This window comes from Gossypium arboreum, chromosome 4, assembly GCF_025698485.1.
Source record: "Gossypium arboreum isolate Shixiya-1 chromosome 4, ASM2569848v2, whole genome shotgun sequence".
Taxonomy (NCBI): domain Eukaryota; kingdom Viridiplantae; phylum Streptophyta; class Magnoliopsida; order Malvales; family Malvaceae; genus Gossypium; species Gossypium arboreum.
Genome location: NC_069073.1, coordinates 8,125,152 through 8,145,301, shown reverse-complemented (window position 1 = coordinate 8,145,301; position 20,150 = coordinate 8,125,152). Strand labels below are relative to the sequence as shown.

Genomic DNA, 20,150 nt, shown 5'->3' with positions numbered 1-20,150 from the left:
CTCTTAAATGGGGCTGTTTAAATGATAGCCAGCCCACCATTAAATGCCATGTCACTTTTTTGTTAAATTGGGTTGTTTAGCACGGTTTATTTTTTTGGTAAATTTGTTAGTAAGACATTTTAAAATAAAAAATACTCACTTTATAACCCTATAATTAAAAAAATTGATGTTATAATAAACCTGAATTTAGCAAAATAATTTTAAAATGGTTAATAATTATACTTGAACTTTGAAATCTGAAAAATAAAAAATTAATTCTTTAGAAATAAAAAGATAGAGACTAAATTTTAAATTTTAGAAGAGCACAAGGATTAATGTCACATTTTAACCTAACTACAAATACCAATCTGATTTTAACTGTTTGAAATTTATAAAAGAAAAAGGAATTGACCTCTCCTAATTCTTCTCAATCTCTGTCGGCCATCACCTCTGGCTGGAGGAGAACTCTTTTTTCTCAAAAACCCTTTTGACCCTTCTGTCCTCAATTAGGAGAAAGAGAAGGAGAAGGAGAAGGAATTTTCTCTTCTTTATGGATAAGAGATGCGGAAGCTGCGATATTGGATTCGTGATGGACATGGACTTCAACATCAACATGAACACGGTGCTTTACAAACTCAGTTTTCAGCCGCCTTCTGATTTTACTTTCGACCGATTCACGCCTTGGTTTCGCTTATTCTATCTCTCCTAACCCTAATTTTTCGTTTCTTCCTTATTTATAATTACCAATTCAAGGTATTTGTTATTCTGCCTTCCTGATTTACTTTATATTCCAATTGTTTTAGTTTTAGGGTTTCCATATGTTCTTATTTTCAATTGATGTAGATTCGAGTTCTCTAGCACCATAAGATTTGTATGACCGTTGCTTTTGTTTTTCCTTTTGACATTCGCCTCTTTTGCTTTCATTCGAAGTAATACTAATAATTAGGGCATACTGGGATTTGCTTGTCTTCGAACTTAGGTTTAGGGTTTTAAAGGAAGTCCCTTTCCTTTTCAGCTAAAGGTTTTTTGCTTTATAGCAGGATGGTTATCTTTATATAAACAACGAACCATAGATTAGTTATGCTGAGTTTCTTAGTGTTCCATAGGTTGTCTGTCGTCTTTTTTTTCAGGTCAAATAACAGTAGGTTGTTTGTTTGTTCAGGTCCCTCCGAGAACTGTTTCCCTTCGTTGTGTCAAGTGTTGCAAACAGAAGAGGAGGGACGGAACTTGTATTCAACAATTAATACTTGATCATAAATGAATCTTCCCATCAGCTCCCCTTTTAAAAAGATGTCCTCTACGAGAGGTAAAGACAAATCATCGGGCTGGACTGCCTTTGATCTTAAGCAGAGGCAGAAACAATGTCTGGTACCAGAAACTGAAAATGACCCTTTCCCTCCTGTAGCAATGGCGGCTCTCCATCCCTGCACAAGCCAGACAAATTGCAACGACCTTTCAGGAAGGTCTTTCTCATCTGTGCTAAAGCCTTCTAGCGATTTTCCAACTTTGAAACAGAATAAGAATTCCATAAAATCAATAAATGTGGGCAAGCCTATTGGAAATGAAGATAAGATAGCTGGGGTAAACAATAATGATTTAGCCCTTAAAAAGCTTAAAGAGTTAAATTGCTGGGCTGAGAATAGTTTGATTGAGGACATCTTGTTGGCTACCAATAATGATATTCATGAGGCTTCAGCTTTATTGAAACAAATGATGCCCAGAAGCAGCACTGAGGAAATTGATAAAGCAAAAAAAAATGAGATTGGATCTGCCATTGCTAATTTTCCAAGCAATGCCAACTGTGACATATGTCTTCCTTCAGGAAAGACAGCTGAACATGTTGGCCAGAGCTCTAAAGCCAATGAAAGAGAGGAAAATCTTAAAATATTGACTGATGTGCATGAGAATAAACTATTTGATGTTCATTCTAATATGAAGCTGATTCTGGGACAATTGACATCTATACCTATTGAGCCTGAATGGGAAGAAGATGATGTATACTTGAGCCATCGAAAGGATGCCATAAGGATGATGAGGTATGATTGCTTGGGTTTATAGTAAAATGCACACATATAAGGCTTGCCTTTTCATAACTAGAATGACTTGCCACAGATACATGCATGTCCAGTTAACACCTTTGTTATGGCATTTTGGATCATGCATGAATTGTAAAAATGGTGTTACGAATTCAACTGTGTGATAAAATGACATGTAATGTTTCTTGCGATTTAAGCTGGACTGTGAACCTACTCTTGCAAGTATGGAAATGTTTTCTTAAATAGTTAGGCTTAGGGGAGTTGTTTGACAAAGATCTTTAATTTACAACATCATTGAACATTTGAAGCCCATTTAAATTTCGTTAGCAAACACATAGTGGCATTATCTCTACTTATGAATATTATGAAAATTTACATGATCTTATTTGTTAGCAAATCATGGTAGAATTGAGAAACGGATAGTTTTATCTTCTTTTTTGCATTTCCTTGTTTATATAAGTATTTGAGTTATTGAAAAGTCTTTTGAATTATGTAGAAGTTATTCTTCTCTCTATTTTCATTCCTTCTCATGTGTATTCACATGTTATTTTTAATGCAATCACAGCCATAATTTGGTTTTTTCCTCTCTTTTGCAAACAGTTCTAAACCACTTTCTCACATCTTCAAATATAGGAGTGGCTATTTGGTATAATGGGTCTGATTGGGCTTGCTCATTTTTCATGCCGCCACATAGGTCCTTTAAGATTTAGGTCATTTCAGTTTCAATAGTTCAAGATGCTTTGAATTTCTATTTAGACAAATTCAGGTTGTTGATATTTTTAGATTAAAGAACGATGAGCTGTGTTTGGGTCGGGTTTGAATATAACTTGCAATTTATATACATAATCAAATTGGAATTTAGTACGAGAAATGAATGAAGTTTTGCTCAATTTAAGTTTGGCTAATTCAAGTTTGGTTAATTTTGGTCCAAATCTTTGAGTCTTGGGATGTAACAGTTCTTTCTTTTTTTGGTTTAGTATTGCTTTAAATTTCAGTTTAATATTCCTATATCCAGTTACTTTGGTTTTGATCTGTTGACATTTTAGGTCAGGTTGGGTTTAGGGTGACTGAATCGTTTATTCAGCTTGGGCTAACTTTTGTCAATTTTGTTCTAATTTACATCTTCATAGTTTTGATCCAGTTATCACTACGAGTTAAGTTACCTCAAGCTTGTTTAATTAAAAAATTTCCCTTGTTTAAATCAATCAGTTGATTTTGATCTTATCTTATGAGTTGGTGAATGAGTTCGAATTCAATTTTGTAAGAAAACTCTTTCTTCAGGTTATTCATGCTCTCTGACTGATTTAATTGATAAATTGAATGTTATATTTTCTAATTCAGACACACGCACATGCACACATGTAAAACTATTTTGTTTTTACTTTGATAAAAATAATAGCAATAGCTAAGTAATAAAACAATACAACTATATTTAGGTAAATATTGTCATCCCTAAAGTGTTATCTGGATATGATTTTATCCTTGAGCTTTGAAAATATCAAGTTGGTCTTTTTAGTTTTTAATTTTACATTGATTAAGCCCCTTTCTGACAAATTGCCAATCTTTCTTTAATTTGCCACATAATATTTATACCATGTGTCTGTTGGAATGTATTAGAAGTTCAGGATTAATAGCACTTACAATGATAAAGTTTGACATTAATATCACTTTTTACCCCTCAAAGATTGAGGAGTTCCAATTTAACCTCTGGATCTATTCATCTTTCTCCTGGCAAACTATCAATGCCTCCATAAATTCTGTGGCAATCACAAGTTCACAATCAAGTTAGTTGGGCTTTAAGGAAAAGGTTTATAAGTTGCTTGAACCCCTTTCCGTTGTACCATATGTGAAAAAAGTAGGGTGGGCATGGTGGAACAACTTAATACAATGCTGACGTGGCTGATTTCATCAAGTCTTTGTCATAAAGGTGATGATAGATGACATTGGCACATTTTGAAATGGTTCAAGGAAAAAAAATGCTGTAATTCTAAGGACCACAGATCTAATTTATCCTGTAGATTTATGAACATACCCATACTATCACATTGAAGTACATCTAGGAATTTTTTTATGTATTTTTATAAATAAATTGGAATTTTGAATTTTCTATTATCATTAAGCAATCCTCCTCCCCAAAGTTCATCCTTGAATGTTGTAAGGTTTGGAGGACATTCTTTTATCTGTAGTTATATGCATCTCCTACAGCCCAAAGTACTGTCTTGATTTGTATGTTCTTGTTGATACAGGGACATAAAAGCTAAATTTTGTACTTTCTGCTTATGATAGATGCTAGGAATTCGTATTCATGTATTCTACCCACTGAACAGGTCAGCATCTCAACATTCTCGGGCAGCCACTAATGCATTTTTGAGAGGTGACCACTTTTCTGCACAGCAGCACTCTCAAAATGCTAGAGAAGAATGGTTAGCAGCTCAGAGACTTAATGCTAAGGCAGCCAGAGAAATTTTAAGCATCAGAAATAGTGACAATGACTTGTGGAAGCTGGACTTGCATGGTCTTCATGCAGCAGAAGCTGTGCAAGCCTTGCATGAACATCTGAGACGGCTTGAGACACGGGTGTCAGGAGGCTGTTCAGTTTCCCTGAATGGAGTGAAGGCAAATAATGGGATTGTACGTTCTTCATCTGTTGGCACAATTAGTTCTATGGATAAACTGGGTAAATCACAGACTTCGTCTAGGCAGGTACCTGTATCATTAGAAGTTATAACAGGTAATCTTGTGTCATTAAAGAAATACCTGTCAGATTAGTCAATGCAGCTGCACTGATGCTTTTGTTTTACCACCACCACAGGTGTTGGGAATCATAGTCGTGGACAAGCAGCTCTCCCCACAGCTGTTAGAGGCTTCCTCATCGAAAATGGGTTAGACATTTGATCACTTCCCTTTTATCCCGTTTTGTATGGAGTTTTCACCACACTCACACATCCACCTTCCCAAAGTTTAAAGCACATATTGCAAGAGTTAGGTGCATTTATTGTCTCTTTTTGTCTTATAATAATGGGGCTAAACTAAAACACATGATAAAGTTTCTTCATCTAAGTAACGTTGAAGATGATGAAGATGATGCTGAAGCAAATTTTGTTTGCAGGTATCGCTTTGATGAAACGAGGCCAGGACTGATTACTGTTCGACCCAAATTCCGATGTAGTTGAAGGTTTTGATCGACAGTCGTTTGTAGAACGCAGAGAGATGTATTGACATTGCATAAGAATGTATACCATTTTACTAATGGAAGAGATTGTTTGACAAATTGGGTTGTGCACTAAAATTATAAACCAAAACCTCCCGAGTGTTACATACCAATGTGCATTAACAAATATTTAATTAGATTTTTTATGAATTACTTGGAGAAGTTTATATATTCTTTGTTTAGTCCATTTTTATGTATTTCCAATTATTAAGAGGTGATATATTTTCTTCATTGAAAAGAAAAATCCGCAACTCGAAGAACCCACTCAAAAGAGAATAACCTTAAGTTGCATAAACTTGATAATATATATATTTATGAAAGACGACATTAAGTACATTTTTCGTACTAGATAACATCTAAAATTACAATTTATAATTTATTAATTTTCAAATAAGAAACCTCCACCCTTTATCAGCATCATTGTAACGAAAAGCAATATTAGAAAAGAAGAAACTAAAAATGGTTAAAAGTAAAGAAAATTGTCGATTAGATTGTTTAGTAAATATTAGATAAAGGTGTAGGCAGCTCATGATTCATGCATGAAATGTGAGGCATGTGAATTGTGACTCATTTCCTATTATCACACCAAACGAAATGCTTTGCAATTATGGGACGATTCACTTTCAGCACTACTAATTTCAGTTACCATCCCTTTACCTTTCCACATTCTGTTTTAAACCCCAGGTTAAACTAGACATTATAATTTTAAAAATAATTATAGTGCGTGAAAATATACTTACATAAAACAACTATAAAGTTCATCATCGACGATGGTTAAGTTCAAGCAAAACTTTGAAACCCCCTATATTTTTTATATGTTAATTGTGTATATAATGACGATCAATTCTAAAATCAATATTTTACCTTTTAAAGGAAGTCGATAGCTTATGATAACAACGTCCTGAGACCAATAAACTTTTATTTTTTCAATAATTATTCCAGGTTTTCTTTGGATTTTAATTTGTGACACATTTATTAAATAGATAAATATGATAATTTCTATTATTTTTATTTTCGTTCGTAAATTAAGTTTAAAAATATAATTTGTTAAAATGTTTTTCTTTGTTGAATTTATTGTTTGTTTATCAAATATATGTATTTTTAAATTATAACTATAACTGTACTTATAAATAGTAAATAAATCATTATAAAACACTAATGGACTGATAAGCTAAATATGTATGGCTTTAAATCAGAATAAATATGAAGATAATTCATATATAATGAAATTTAAGCCAAAATAGATATAGATAAGATGAGATTCAAAGTTAAAATCTCAAAATTTTCAAAATATTGAAATTATTATTATCGAAAGGTTTTACCTTAACATCATTTGATTCAAATAAAATTAAATTCAAATTGCAAAACAAAAGAGAAGATATGTAATTATATAAAAAATTAAAAAATTATTTTAGTAAATCCAAAAGAGATTTGAAATAAATATAAATATGGTAGAATAGTATGATATATATCATATAGCATAAATTTATATTTATATAAAAATATTAATCATGTCCACTAACTTAATTAAATCATTATAATTTATTTTTAAAATAAAATAAAAACGAAAATTAGAATTTGTTATTTCAAGTTACTATATTTAATTCTTTGATACCTATCCCACTACAATAGGAGTAGCTAGTAGGAAAGAGAGTGGAAGTATATGGAAAGAGCGAAAGGTGCTACTTTTTTGTTTTTTTTTTCAATGGTCCAATCCATTTATATTAAAAAAAGTATTTAATAGAATATTTGATTAATATCGGTTACGGATCTCCAATAGTTAAACTCTTGCTCAAATTACAACTCTCCTTTTTTCTTTTGGAAATAAAAATAAAATCTAAATAAAGATATGGGCTGCACTGCAGTTTGATTGATTCCATCCATAAATCTGTTTACAGTGATATAGTAATAATAAAATAATATTCCTATAAAAAGAATTCGAAAACTCTTTCCTAAAATCCTTGTAACCAAAGATATTTATGCTTCCTCTTTTCTTGAATCCTATAAAATATAACACACAATCAAGCTTAGATGTTTATCTTTTAAGCTTCTTTCCTTCTTCTTTTGTTTCTTGTTTTCTTCTTCTTCTTTTCTCATTGATATTATCATACAACCTTTCTTTCCTTCTTTTTAATTTTCAGTTCAGCGAATGTTGGTTTGATTGAGGAGGAAAAAAGAGAGGAGATTGTAGAGTGTGTGTGTGGCAAATGGCGATGGAGTACGAACCAATCAAGCCATATGCAGATGATTTAGAGGATTCTGTTTATACGCAAGAAAAGCATTTCAGCATTGATATTGATATTATTGGCAATGCTGAGAAAATCCAAGATGATGATGGAAGTAAGAATTTGAATCAGCTGGCTTTTCGGATCTCTGACCCAAACATTGCTAACAAAGGTGATGAAAGCCCCTTCATTCCCGCTTCCAACTCCACAAACCTTCCTCTCCACCGCCAACAGCCGCCGCAGCACCGGCTTATTTCCTTGGACGTTTTCCGGGGCCTCACCGTTGTGGTAAAATCTCCTCTCTCTTTTTAACCTAGCTATCTCAAAATATAACTTCACTGTTGACTGTTCTCAATTTTTACTGCCTGACTTTTCGCTTTTTATGGTACACCCGTTACGCCAGTAAAAGAATATAATTAAAAATTAATATTACTGCATTGTTAATTATAAATATAAATATTGAAAATAAATTACATGAGGTTATTTGTTAAAAATTTAAATATGTGGTGTGTTGAGAGTTTTTAGTCAAGCTTAAAGAATTTATTTTTTTCATATTAATTTTCAAGTGTTTGAATATACCAATAATGCTTTAAATTAAAACAGAACTAATTAGTGGCAATTCTTTTATAGAAAAGTACGGAAAATCATTATTTTTAGTTAACCTCTATTCGTCTCTCTCATTATTATTTTGTCATCAATGCGTGCATCCGTTAAATATGATTTTAATTATTTCTTTTGGGCAGTTGGATTTCATGAATGCTTATCCAGGGTTAGGTTTCTTACAAATTTAAAGAGTTCTGAAAAGAAAATATAGTTTTTCTAGGTCAAAATATATCATAACTTCTGTAATTTTGAAAAATTGAAATCTAATTTTTAAATTTCAAATTTCTGATCTAATTATTAAATTTTGTTAAATATAAGTTTATTACAATTAATCTGTTTTAGCTAGAAAAATTTTAATTTCAAAATAGTATTAACAGAGAGATATGAATTTTAACGATTATATAAATAAAAAACAGTTTAAATTACAAATATTCAAAGAGTAAGGAAAAATGTTTAGGTCAACCACATGTAAGTTCTCTCAGTTGTTGTTATAAAATACTGTCAATTGAATTAAAATTCAATGGATAAATTTTACTTATTTAGAAAGAAAGTAAACACTGGGTATATGCAAGTTTGATTCTTTTATATAAATAAGTGATTATCATAGCTTGTGATCTAATGATAAAAAAAACTATTGTTAAAATATAAATTTTTGTTTGATTTTTCATACTAAGTTTGATCCTTAAGTCATCTTATCCCTCCCTTATAAAACGGCTCAAATATTTTAACAGTTACCATAAAATTATCATAAAGAAGTTCAATTTGCATGCATCATGAAATTACATCAATCTGATGATTTCAGGGCATCCATCATAATAAATGCACCCAAATACATTTACGGTTTGCTAAATAGAAAAAGATATCGCTTTATGCTCCAGGAGTCAAAGATTGAAAGATGTTCTAATTAGTATTTCTCTAATTAATGCTTAGGACCATTTTTTAACTTCATTAAAATGATAAATTTGTATTAAATACAGAAATTATCAACTTTCATTATATGTATAAATAAAATATTAGGATGAAATCTTTTCCCTCCCTCCAAGTCCATAAAGCAAGGCATGGGGTTCGATGCCGTATCATTTGGGATATGGTTCTCCCAGATCCCAATTACGATTTCGTATTGGTTGGATTATGTCAAGTGGTTGCTTTATTAACTTGCTTTCCATCCTTTCGTATCGTCTGAATGAAGCATCCCTTTCCCTTCGAAATCTGATTCCTTTTCCAGTAGGGAATAATCGTATATTAATATATACATGTTAAAGAAGTATAAAATAAGCATGAATCATAACATAATATTGTCACAAGGTAAAGGGTGCAGTCCCACTTGCATGTGTAACATGCAGATTTTTCTTAGTGGAAGATATCATAGGACTAATTATCAGTTTTCCTTTTAATGTGGAGCAAGATATTTTTTTTCATTAATGCTAGCTGTTCAGGGATGTTTGTCTTATAGTATATAATTTTTTACAACTTTGTTGAAGTTCTTTTCCACCTCCCACATTGGACATAAGCCTTAATAATTGTAATAGGCCAACTATCAGTTCACGGGACTTGGCCATTGAGATACTTGTTTTTTTTATTACTATTTATTGTTAATTCCACTTTTTACCCGAAAGAAGAAAAAATAATCAAGCTTTCTTGTAAACTGCATAGAGTGTTATTTCGTTGCCCAAAAGCGGGTTATAAGGAGTATGTATAAGTAAATATGTACAGATTTGGAGCCTGGAAGACATTTTTCATTTCTTTTTTAAGTTCTGAAATCCGTTGCACACTTACCATATTCCTCTGTTTGAAGTGAGTTTTAAATATGGATATGTCCAACACTGATATTAATATACTCAACTTTTTAAAGGTGTTTTGATATATTTAGAAGATCATATGCCAAGTCTATTTAGAATATGTGTTGAACACGTGCTGAACACTAATACTTCAGAAAAATTGAAAAGTTTGGGTAGCGTAACTGTTTCATAAAAAAATTGTGATTTTTATTTTTCAATCTCGTGGAAGTTCTAGGTAAAGAAGCTATATTTTCTAGAATAGGCCCTTTTGACTATCAAGAGCGGTCATAATGCATTCGAACGTGAATGCATGAAAGTTGAAGCCTGCTATCAACTTAATCATAAGTTTGTGATTGGAACATAAATGTCGTTAACATGGGATGATCAAGGTACACCATCTCATATTTAAATCCTAAAAGCCTCCCACATTTTTGGTAATTTCTTTTCATCCATCCACTACCATATTCTCTGGATCTTTTGTGCAATACCCTTTAATCCTTCTTTGGCAATTTTGTTCTATACTTGGATTCATTAAATATGAAATTTTAGCATTTCCTATCAGTTTAAGTGATTTGGATAATTATTGACCAAATTATCTCTTCAACAATGTGAAACAATAAATAACTTTAATTAAGATAATTTATTTTGGTTAGGGGCTGTAGGAGGTTTGAATTTCAGACTAATGCTAATATATATAAGACGTTTGCCTCCTTAAAAATGAAACCAGTATCTAGACCATTCTTGAAAATCATGATGCATAATCTATCTCTAGATGTAATTTATGTCAAAATCTGTTATAAGCTTTTCGGTATTTGCACAAATTTTCATTATGTTGTTTCTTCAGTAGGTATCTTGCATAGTTATTTTAATTTTTTTTCTTCTTTCATTTGTGATGCAGCTAATGATACTTGTAGATGATGTTGGTGGCATTCTTCCTGCTATCAATCATTCACCATGGAATGGATTAACCCTTGCAGATTATGTCATGCCATTTTTTCTCTTCATTGTTGGTGTTTCTCTAGGACTGACATACAAGGTACCACTTACTTCTCAAATGTATTGTTTTCAATGCAGAACGTTCAGTACCAGTAAAATGAGATCAATGAATCTCGCTCCTTTTTATGCTCTGTTAGGAAGCAGAAATACTTCTATATCACGTTATACATTATTGATCCTACTGGTTTCAAATGTCTCTAGTGTTATCACCACTGAATCTTTTAGGAGTTTTTCTCTAACTGTTTGATTCTTTGCACAGAGAGTTTCCTGCAGAGTTAATGCAACTAGAAAAGCAATATTGCGAGCACTAAAGCTTCTGATATTAGGCATTTTTCTACAAGGTGGCTCCTTATTTCTTTAACCCTGTACAACTTATCTTGGCTGATGGATATATATGCATTCTCTTACGACATTAATATGGCAGACCTCTAACATGAAATTATTCTGCTGAACGTTAGAGTAGTCTAAATTCAGTGATAAATGTATCACATGGATACTTATTGTCCAAACTTCGGTTATTGTTTTGTCTCATAATTTGTAATTTCTAATCACTAACAGGAGGCTTCTTCCATGGGCTCAACAATTTAACTTATGGGATGGATATTCAGCAAATGAGATTGATGGGAATACTGCAGGTGTGCTTTCTTACAAGTTCACACCCAATTTTTATCATGAATGTTAGAAAATCGAATGAAGGTGTTCTAAGGCAGCTTCCTTGCTTTCTCCCCAATGTAGAGTAGGTTAAACAAATGAATAGTTTACTAAGTTGGCTTTCTGGTGTTCTATGAGAGTATTAGTCGATTATTTCTCAAACTTCTTAGCAAGTTGAAGGTGGAAATGTTTTAGGAACGAAATGGGCTTGAGATTTAGTTGTGGACTTTTAAGTAATACTAATTATTTACAGTAGGATAACATATTGTTCTTGTTTTGTTTTTTGCCTGCCCACATTCCCAGAGAATTGCCATAGCATATTTAGTAGCAGCATTGTGCGAGATTTGGCTGAAAGGTGATGATCATGTTACATCACAATTAGCTCTGCTGAGAAAGTATCAATTTCAGTGGTAAGTATTTTCGTTAAGCACACGATAACTCATTTTAGTTATTATATTTTTATTTTGCATCTGAGTGTAGCTTAATTATGCAGTCTTTTATAAGAACTTAAGTTTAATCTTTTCCTCTGTCATAATATATGTGGAAAGGTATGCTTCAAATCTTTGCTTTTCCATTTTTGTCTCCCATGCCAAAAGTTCTTTTTCTTTTCACCAATGTTCTTTAAATTTGCATTCTCATATTTCTTTCTTAGTTGAAATTGTTTACCGGTGTGCCCTCTCTCCATCTCTCTCTTTCCCAGGCTTGCTGCTTCTGTTCTTACTGTCATATATATTTCCTTGTTATATGGCTTGTATGTACCCACTTGGCAATATCAGATTCCAGATGCAACTTCTTCCTCAGCACCAAAGACTTTTTCGGTTAGTTCTTGTGAAATTGTCTTTCAAGGTTAAAATTGCATTCAACTATAGTGGACTTTCACTAAACAAAGAAGTCACTAAGCAGCTTGCCTTTTCCCTTTCCATTCAAAGGTGAAATGTGGAGTACGTGGTGACACTGGACCAGCTTGTAATGTGGTTGGAATGATTGATCGTAAAATACTGGGGATTCAACATCTGTACAGGAAACCGGTCTTTGAAAGAACAAAGGTATGCTCTCCTTCAAAAGCTTGTTTCGGTTTCTTATTTGCATCATGTACCATCCTTAACGCATTAATTTCCATTGTTCTGTACTATCTCTCCATCCATTTCTATAGCAATGCAGCATCAACTCACCTGATTATGGCCCTTTACCTTCTGATGCCCCTGCTTGGTGTCAAGCCCCCTTTGAACCTGAAGGACTTCTGAGGTTTGTTTACAGTTTCTTTCCTCACCCTCTGAAATGTCTTTATGAAGATAATACTCTATCCTTTTGTACAGATAGGTAGTCATCGATAGAGTAACAATTTATTATGTGTACTACTGTATGACCACATTACATAAGCAAACTTTAAGTCAACAAGAGATGGACCGCTTTTGATTTTCGGTGTGCTTTAGTTGCATGCTTATGGACAGACCTCGTATGTTCTGGTTGCAGTTCAGTGATGGCAATGGTGACCTGCTTGGTTGGTTTACACTATGGGCATATAATTGTTCACTTTAAGGTGACATTTCCTTTTCCATGTATTGCTTTTATATTCTCTCACTGGATCTTATCAATGAATTAGTGTTTAAAATGCAGGATCATGCGGACCGAATTCGTCTCTGGTTGATACCATCTTCAGCTTTTCTAGTCTTGGGCCTTGCCTTGGACATTTTCGGTAAATGGTTATTTAATACTCTTACAACATTGAGAACCTGCAGTAGTTGCACACTGTTAGTGGTCTCATCATCAGGTCATCTGCTTTCTTGTAGGAATGCACATTAACAAGGCTCTTTACACATTCAGTTACATGTGTGTTACTGCCAGTGCCGCTGGCTTTCTCTTTGCCGGAATTTATCTACTGGTAAGATCAACGAATCCTTTTCACATCTCTTATAATTCTGCTGATTTACTTGTATAAAGCCATTTAGATTAATCACGAAAGACTGTATTTTCCATCTAACTGCAATGGTGGAGAAACACAAGTGGCTTCATTTCCCCAACTTCTAAAAGTGAAGAAACTTTGAAACAGGTTGACATCCATGGATATCGACGCATGACATTGGTATTGGAATGGATGGGGAAGCATGCTTTGGTGATATACATCCTTGCAGCCTGCAATATCATACCAATTGTTATACAGGGATTCTATTGGAAGCAGCCTCAAAATAACATTGTAAGTTGGTGTTCTTCATATTGATGATTCTACTAGATATTGCAGCCTTATATATCTTTATTTGATCATGTACAATCCAGCTTAGCTTAATTGGCATTGGAAGATGAAGTGACGATTCTGCTGCAATCCATGGAAGTATAGGTTTTTTCTTTACCTCTTTTATCAACTTCAATTGTGAACTCTCTCTCTATTTAGATTACCTCAAACTAGAGTAAGTGGGAGAGGGGTGGTTAGGCAGGACAGAAAGGGTAGAAAATATGGTTTGTATATAAAAAAGAGTGAGCAGAGCAAGCTTGCTTGAGGTTTCTACTTTCATATATTCTAGGAAAATTGGATATAATTTTTCATGTCATCTGTCTTCGTGTGTATATATGGGGCAGACTGCTTATTTCTCTCTACTAATTGACATTGAATGATCTAATAATGTTTTGATCATTTTGGCACACCGAGAAATCAGCTTAATTAATGCATTTATTTGTGTGTTTTAAGCATCATCTGCAAAACCTTTCTTCCATTGGCTTGTAAAAAGCATAACAATATATTAGATCGACTCAAACCAATAAATTATTCCAATTTTCAATTATTTCAAGTTTCAGTTCTATATATGCATTATAGCTTTACGTGCTATTCGAGATTGTTCATAAGTGATTCGCATTTGAAAATCGTCGGTAATTTAAAATGATTGGCATTTATATTTCTCTTTATCCTTGAAGACTGGCTTATTGCAAATATATGCAATTTTTATAGACTCACGGTTGTCTATGGAGAATGACAAACTTTGTTTTCAATTGTTTCTTGGCTAATCTAGACGCACAGAAATGATTTTGTTTTTACAGTGCTACCTTGATTGCCACTAGTATAGCTTGGACTAGAAGCTTTACTAATACTAAAACTGCAGTTAGTCTTCACAGCAACATACGTACGAAAAAGTGTCTGGCAACCCAACCTATCTAAAAGTGCAGTTAGTCTTCACAGCAACATACATACGAAAAGTGTCTGGCAACCACCACCGATAGGTTGGCGGCTTCTCTTTTCAAAAATCCTATGCTACCGTAGGGGTAATGTTTCGAAATCAAGTTGGAGATTGGTTACTTGGCTTTGCAATGACAGTTGGTAAATCGAGAGGTTTTTAAACAAAGGTAAAGGCAATCTATGAGGGACTTTCTATTGCGTGAAAGGAAGAGTTCAGTTAGGTTGAAGTGGAAAGTAACAATGCCATTCTAATTGATACTATCAATAATAGTTATGTAGTGGATAATAACATTTTAAATATACGATTCATTCACTCTTTACTTGTGAAGGGCTGACAAGTTAAATTTTGACATATTCCAAAGGGATAAAATAAGGTTGTGGGTTGCTTGGCGAAGATAGCTGCTAGAGATTTAAATACAATTTGCACTTTTACAAAGTCTCCAACGAGTGTTTGAGCATTGTTGTTGGCTAATCTTCAGCAACTTGAAACCAAGGTGAAGTCTCATTAGAGCTATGTTGATTTAGTCAATTTCTTCTATAAAAAAAAATTATGCAAAACATCTAAAATGTCATTTGTCACTAAAAATATTAATTTAAGGATTTTGAATCAATTAATTAATTTTATTAATATAATAGTCAAATATCATTAATATACTTTACTAATCCATGCATACCAAAATAATATTGAAGAAAATAACTATACATTAATTACCATAAGGAAAAAAATCTTTTATAATACTCTAATATTGCTATAATATTTACTATAATATACTTTTATAATATTAATTTATGAATTAAATTAATTCTACCTAAAATGCTAACCTTAATATTTGGAATAAAAATTTTATGTATAAGAATTAAGAATAACATAGTTATAACTTACAATAAGTATAATCTGAATGCAACTAATTGCATTCATAACCTAGAAAATGAATAAAATCTTATAGGAATATTAAAATAAGATTTTTATATTTGTTATAATACATGCATATTACTGTTAGCTTTAAAAATATTTTATATAGTCAATTAATGATATTTGACTATTATATTTATACAAAAACATATTTTTATTATAGCATTTAAATATATTATACCAATACTCAAATAATATTTTAAAGTAAATTAATGATTATGTTTATATAAAATAATAGTATTTTATTTCAATATTCATGCCCACAATAGTATTTACAAAATTTATTTAAAATATTATACAAATATAATATAATATCTTTAAATACAAATATTATAACAAAGTTTTCTTGCAATTTTACCATGATTAATAATAACCTATGAGGGTAATTAGGAAACAACTAGTTAGCAAAAATAACATAAAATAAAATGTAATCTTTTGTTACTTGTTGAAGACCAACCCGTATAAATAACGAAATAGAAAAGGTAGAGAAGATCGAACACAAATTTTATATGAAAAACTCCTCCAAAGAGGATAAAAACTACAGGCAAAGGAGGCTTCAGTTTTTCACTAAATGAGTAAACAAACGAGAGTACAATATGGAGAAAATAAACTTAAATATACTAAACATATAAACTCAAACCCCGAAACATAAAGCCCTAACTCTCATAGAGTTCTCTCAAAAGGGGTATAAAATACTCTCAATAATTATCACGAAAACTCTCACAAAAACTCATCCTCATAGTAATATATATTTAATTGCCTTTTAATTGGCCTCTCAAAAACAGGGATACAAGGCCCCTTTAAATAGGTTAATATTAGAAATCTAATCATACTAAAATATCCTGGATTAATCATAGTTTAACTGCGAAAATATAGTAGAGTTTAACTAAGAGAATAAACTCGATTTATGTGGAGAACATGTCGCTATGTCGCCACGTCGCAACGTCGAGAATCTTCTCATCGTGATTCCGCCATCTATTCAATTGAAAATATGAGTCACACCCCATAGTTACCAAAAAAATATAAGGTTTCAACTTTGACAATGTATCAAAAGTAATTATAGAAACAGTTAATTTTGTCCATGATTAATTTGTTATTAAAAAATATAATATAATAACTAAGTTTAAGTTTATGTGAAAAGGTAAAAATTAAGTGAACTGCTTTTCTCATAGCTTTATTAATATATGTATAAAATTATCATTAATTTTTTTCTATATATACATTGTTTTATATATTATATTAATTACAATAAATAAAAACTTAACATCAAAAAGTTAAAATCATATTAAATTTTAATTATTTTAATTGACTTAATTATAAATAAACATAAATGTATAATATTGAGTTTCCAGCCATTAAAATCCATTTTTTAATAACATTAAAATCTGATATACTAAAATAAATCAAATCCAAATAGTAAATAAAACCAATAGTAATTCCATTAATTAAGAATATTAAATCATATCAATTAATTTTCAATAAATACATTCAAAAATTCATATTGTAATTTTTATTTTCTTTTTAATCAAATGCATTAATTTTTTATAATTAAAACGTTTAGCATTTATTTTTATTCACTATTATAAATACATGGGTAAACCTCAATGGTTTTCATTATAAGTCTTAGATTGTATTTCTTTAAAGATTGTATTATTTAGGTTTTTAGCTTTGTATGATTATGGTTCAATATTTACTTTTTGTGAGTTTTGATTAATATTTTTACCTAGGAATTTTTGTATGAATAATTTTAGTATATTTTCATATATAATTTTTAATGGAAGAGGAACAAATACTTGCACAATTTTCCAGTGTTCTGGTTTTTATTAGAAGGTTTTTGCGGTTGTTTTGGTATCCTATCTACACAGGTTGGTGCACAAAGATTTTGGTCATTTCAAACTTTCCATAAACATTTAAGAGATCATTCCGCTTTTAGATATCTCGGTCGATCTAATCCAATTCAAATAACGTTGAAATAAAGCCTAAACGTAATAACAATAATAAAGCTAAATCAAGATAAAGATGATAGACAAAAGACATAAGTTGATAATATGCATTTTTACATGCAAACAATCTTGAAATTTTGATATGTGTTTAATAATTATTACAATTTAGTTAATTAATTTATGTTTAAATTAAAAATAATTTAAAATGTCAATTTAATTATTATTTATCTTAAGTATACAAATCATATATATTATTTGAAGGAAAATTAAAATAAATAAATATGATTTGAAGGCATTGAATATTTTATTTACATAATTTTAATTCTTAATTAGTTTGTATTCTTGATCAGTTGTGTATATATACTTTTTTTATATCTAAAACTCAATGTAATTTGTGTAAATAAAGTACATTAAGATTAAAATGAAAAACAGTGTAGTTGAATGTTTAAAGTTATTAGATTTATGTTTATTTTATAAGTTAAATGATCATAGTAATATATAATATTATTTTTTGTGGACATATGATTAAAATACTAATACAATAATTAAAATTATATTATGTGATTTAAATTTGGTTATTAAAATAATTTCCATATAAATTTTAAAAAAATCAAATTAGAAAAGTTTAATATAAAGTTATTATGTGAAATGACTAAAGTAGTAATTTTAATTTCAATGAATTGAAAGAATGTGAAAATTCAAGGGCTAATTGAGTAAATTTAAATTGCAGATGTACTTGTCAAAAAATTTAAAAAAATTTAAAGCGGTTTAGTTTGTAAACCTTTCATTCAACTTTAATAGTTGAAATTTTCTTTCCATACTTTTTACTTTTGCCATATATTTGAAAAAAAAGTTCTAGCGTGTTTTCACATAATGTCATAGCGTCTTTCAGGTGTGGTCTTACTCTTTTTTTATAATGATGTTAAAACATCTTTCAGATATGGTCTTACTCATTTTAGCCTATAGCTTCCGATTGGACCAATAGTCTAGCCATGATCTTTCTTTCTTACTTTTCTCGTTGTGTTCCATCTATTCCTCTATTTCACCATTCCTAAAATTGATGTGTGAACACTGCAATGTCTACTCCACAAGGCCTGGAGCTTCGCACATCACAGGTGCACTCAACAAAACCGTATGGTGGTATATAATAGAATCATCTTTTATTCCCATTATTAAATTTGACTAACCTTTCAACACTACCCGACATTTGCATATTATTCATACACATAAGCAATCCTTTCATCGAGATGCAAATTCCACCCATATCCTATTCGCAAACCTTCAAAGTCTTGAACTTAAACCCCAGGGGAGGGGAGGTAAGCGATGCCGATGTGGCTTCCCCATGATGTTATGAAAAGAGTCGTAATAAGTCAAGTCTATGAAAGGATCTAGGAAGCTAAGGAACAGAACTTCCTCGAGCCTTTGAGGCAAACACTTGCCTTGTTCTGAAGATAATCAGAAGCAAAGAGGATGTATAACCCCTTGTAATGAAACATCTTTTCTAGGAGAAGAAAAAGCCTTTAGTGTCACCTAGTAGACCCTTTCTTTGGTTCACCTCAAGAACAAAGATAGGGAAGGGACATAGATTTCCCAAGGGAACAAGTAAACCACTATGTTGTAGTCGATGGGTGTAACCCTATAAGTCAAGAATTATTACATTGCTTGTGCCTTCTATTAGGGATTTAATTAGTGGGTAGGCAAGGAAGGCAAAAAAAAAAAATAGACGATTTTTTTTCAAGATCTTAACATCAGGATAGTAAGTGAACTGTACCCCATGAATGTATATAGAAAAGGAAAAGATAAATAGGAAGAAGGGAAGCGAGAAGCAATGGGAGAATTATTCAAACCAATGGCCTATAGACTTATGAATCTCCCCTTAATTTTTTAGGTTGTTTATAGCCCAAAGAAAGCATGAGAGTTATGGAAAATTAAATTTATGATAAAAGGCAGTTCAAATCCATCAATGCATAAAGGGCACCTGTCAAAATCAGGAAAAAGAGAAAATCCTTTAATATATCCAAAGTGGGAATACTTGTCGACTGTTTCCAAATATGATGTAGCCCTCATAAACTAAAACTAGTCATAGGATTGTTTAATGACAAACCTTTTCGAGAAAATCTGATGAATTTTCGTCGCCATTAGAGTAGACCTCCAAAATCCGAGCGTTAACTTCAATACCTCACCATGGTAGTTAAGAAAACATTTAGTGGCCAAGCTTAGTTGCCCTGTGCTAGGAAGAGACTGACCAATTAAGATGGGCAGGGTTAATGTACAAACAAATCTAGAAAGTGCGGGTTACCACCAAGGTTAAAAATCGCATAGTAGATAGATAGGCAATGTTTGCCTTAAAAATGTCCACCAGATTAAGGTTACAAAGAAAACCTAAGGATGAAAGCGCATCCAATGACGGGTAGGTCAAATAATCGCTAATCCACAGTATCCATATTCTGTTAAGTGTTTAGAAACCCACAAAACGAGTGGAGAAAAAATAACAAGAATGTACAAAAGAAGAACCAAGTTGAAAATTCGGGTAAAAGTGAACGGTAGTTACCTACGCGAACCTTAAGAGAGTGAGAATGAAGAAAAGTTTCTCTAAGTTCGCCTTGTTGGCAGAGTACGAAAGGAAATTTCAAGGATGAATCTTTTTAG

The 20,150-nt window shown here is 31.6% G+C and overlaps 2 protein-coding genes across 2 annotated transcripts; both read left to right on the top strand.

Moving 5' to 3' along the window:
- Positions 1-336: 336 nt before the first annotated feature.
- Positions 337-5,397, top strand: LOC108460600 (uncharacterized). The gene is made up of 5 exons (XM_017760159.2): positions 337-732; positions 1,142-2,015; positions 4,343-4,746; positions 4,828-4,897; positions 5,125-5,397. Exons 2-5 carry the CDS (start codon positions 1,237-1,239, stop codon positions 5,186-5,188), a joined length of 1,317 nt encoding a protein of 438 aa, XP_017615648.1. The 5' UTR covers positions 337-732; positions 1,142-1,236; the 3' UTR covers positions 5,189-5,397.
- A 1,575-nt stretch (positions 5,398-6,972) lies between these two features.
- LOC108457884 (uncharacterized) lies at positions 6,973-14,176 on the top strand. The gene is made up of 13 exons (XM_017757080.2): positions 6,973-7,739; positions 10,731-10,868; positions 11,088-11,169; positions 11,387-11,463; positions 11,783-11,889; positions 12,180-12,297; positions 12,409-12,525; positions 12,633-12,724; positions 12,953-13,019; positions 13,097-13,175; positions 13,270-13,361; positions 13,530-13,673; positions 13,754-14,176. The coding sequence occupies exons 1-13, from the start codon at positions 7,434-7,436 to the stop codon at positions 13,778-13,780; spliced, it is 1,446 nt and encodes a 481-aa protein (XP_017612569.1). The 5' UTR covers positions 6,973-7,433; the 3' UTR covers positions 13,781-14,176.
- The last annotated feature ends 5,974 nt before the right edge of the window (positions 14,177-20,150 follow it).

Coding starts and splice junctions, on each gene's coding strand:
- LOC108460600 (XM_017760159.2), top strand. CDS start 1,237: ATGAATCTTCCCATCAGCTCCCCTTTTAAAAAGATGTCCTCTACGAGA. Junction 2,016..4,342: donor GATGCCATAAGGATGATGAG/GTATGATTGCTT, acceptor CCCACTGAACAG/GTCAGCATCTCAACATTCTC. Junction 4,898..5,124: donor GGCTTCCTCATCGAAAATGG/GTTAGACATTTG, acceptor TTTTGTTTGCAG/GTATCGCTTTGATGAAACGA.
- LOC108457884 (XM_017757080.2), top strand. CDS start 7,434: ATGGCGATGGAGTACGAACCAATCAAGCCATATGCAGATGATTTAGAG. Junction 11,464..11,782: donor GATTGATGGGAATACTGCAG/GTGTGCTTTCTT, acceptor CCACATTCCCAG/AGAATTGCCATAGCATATTT. Junction 13,674..13,753: donor AGCAGCCTCAAAATAACATT/GTAAGTTGGTGT, acceptor TGTACAATCCAG/CTTAGCTTAATTGGCATTGG.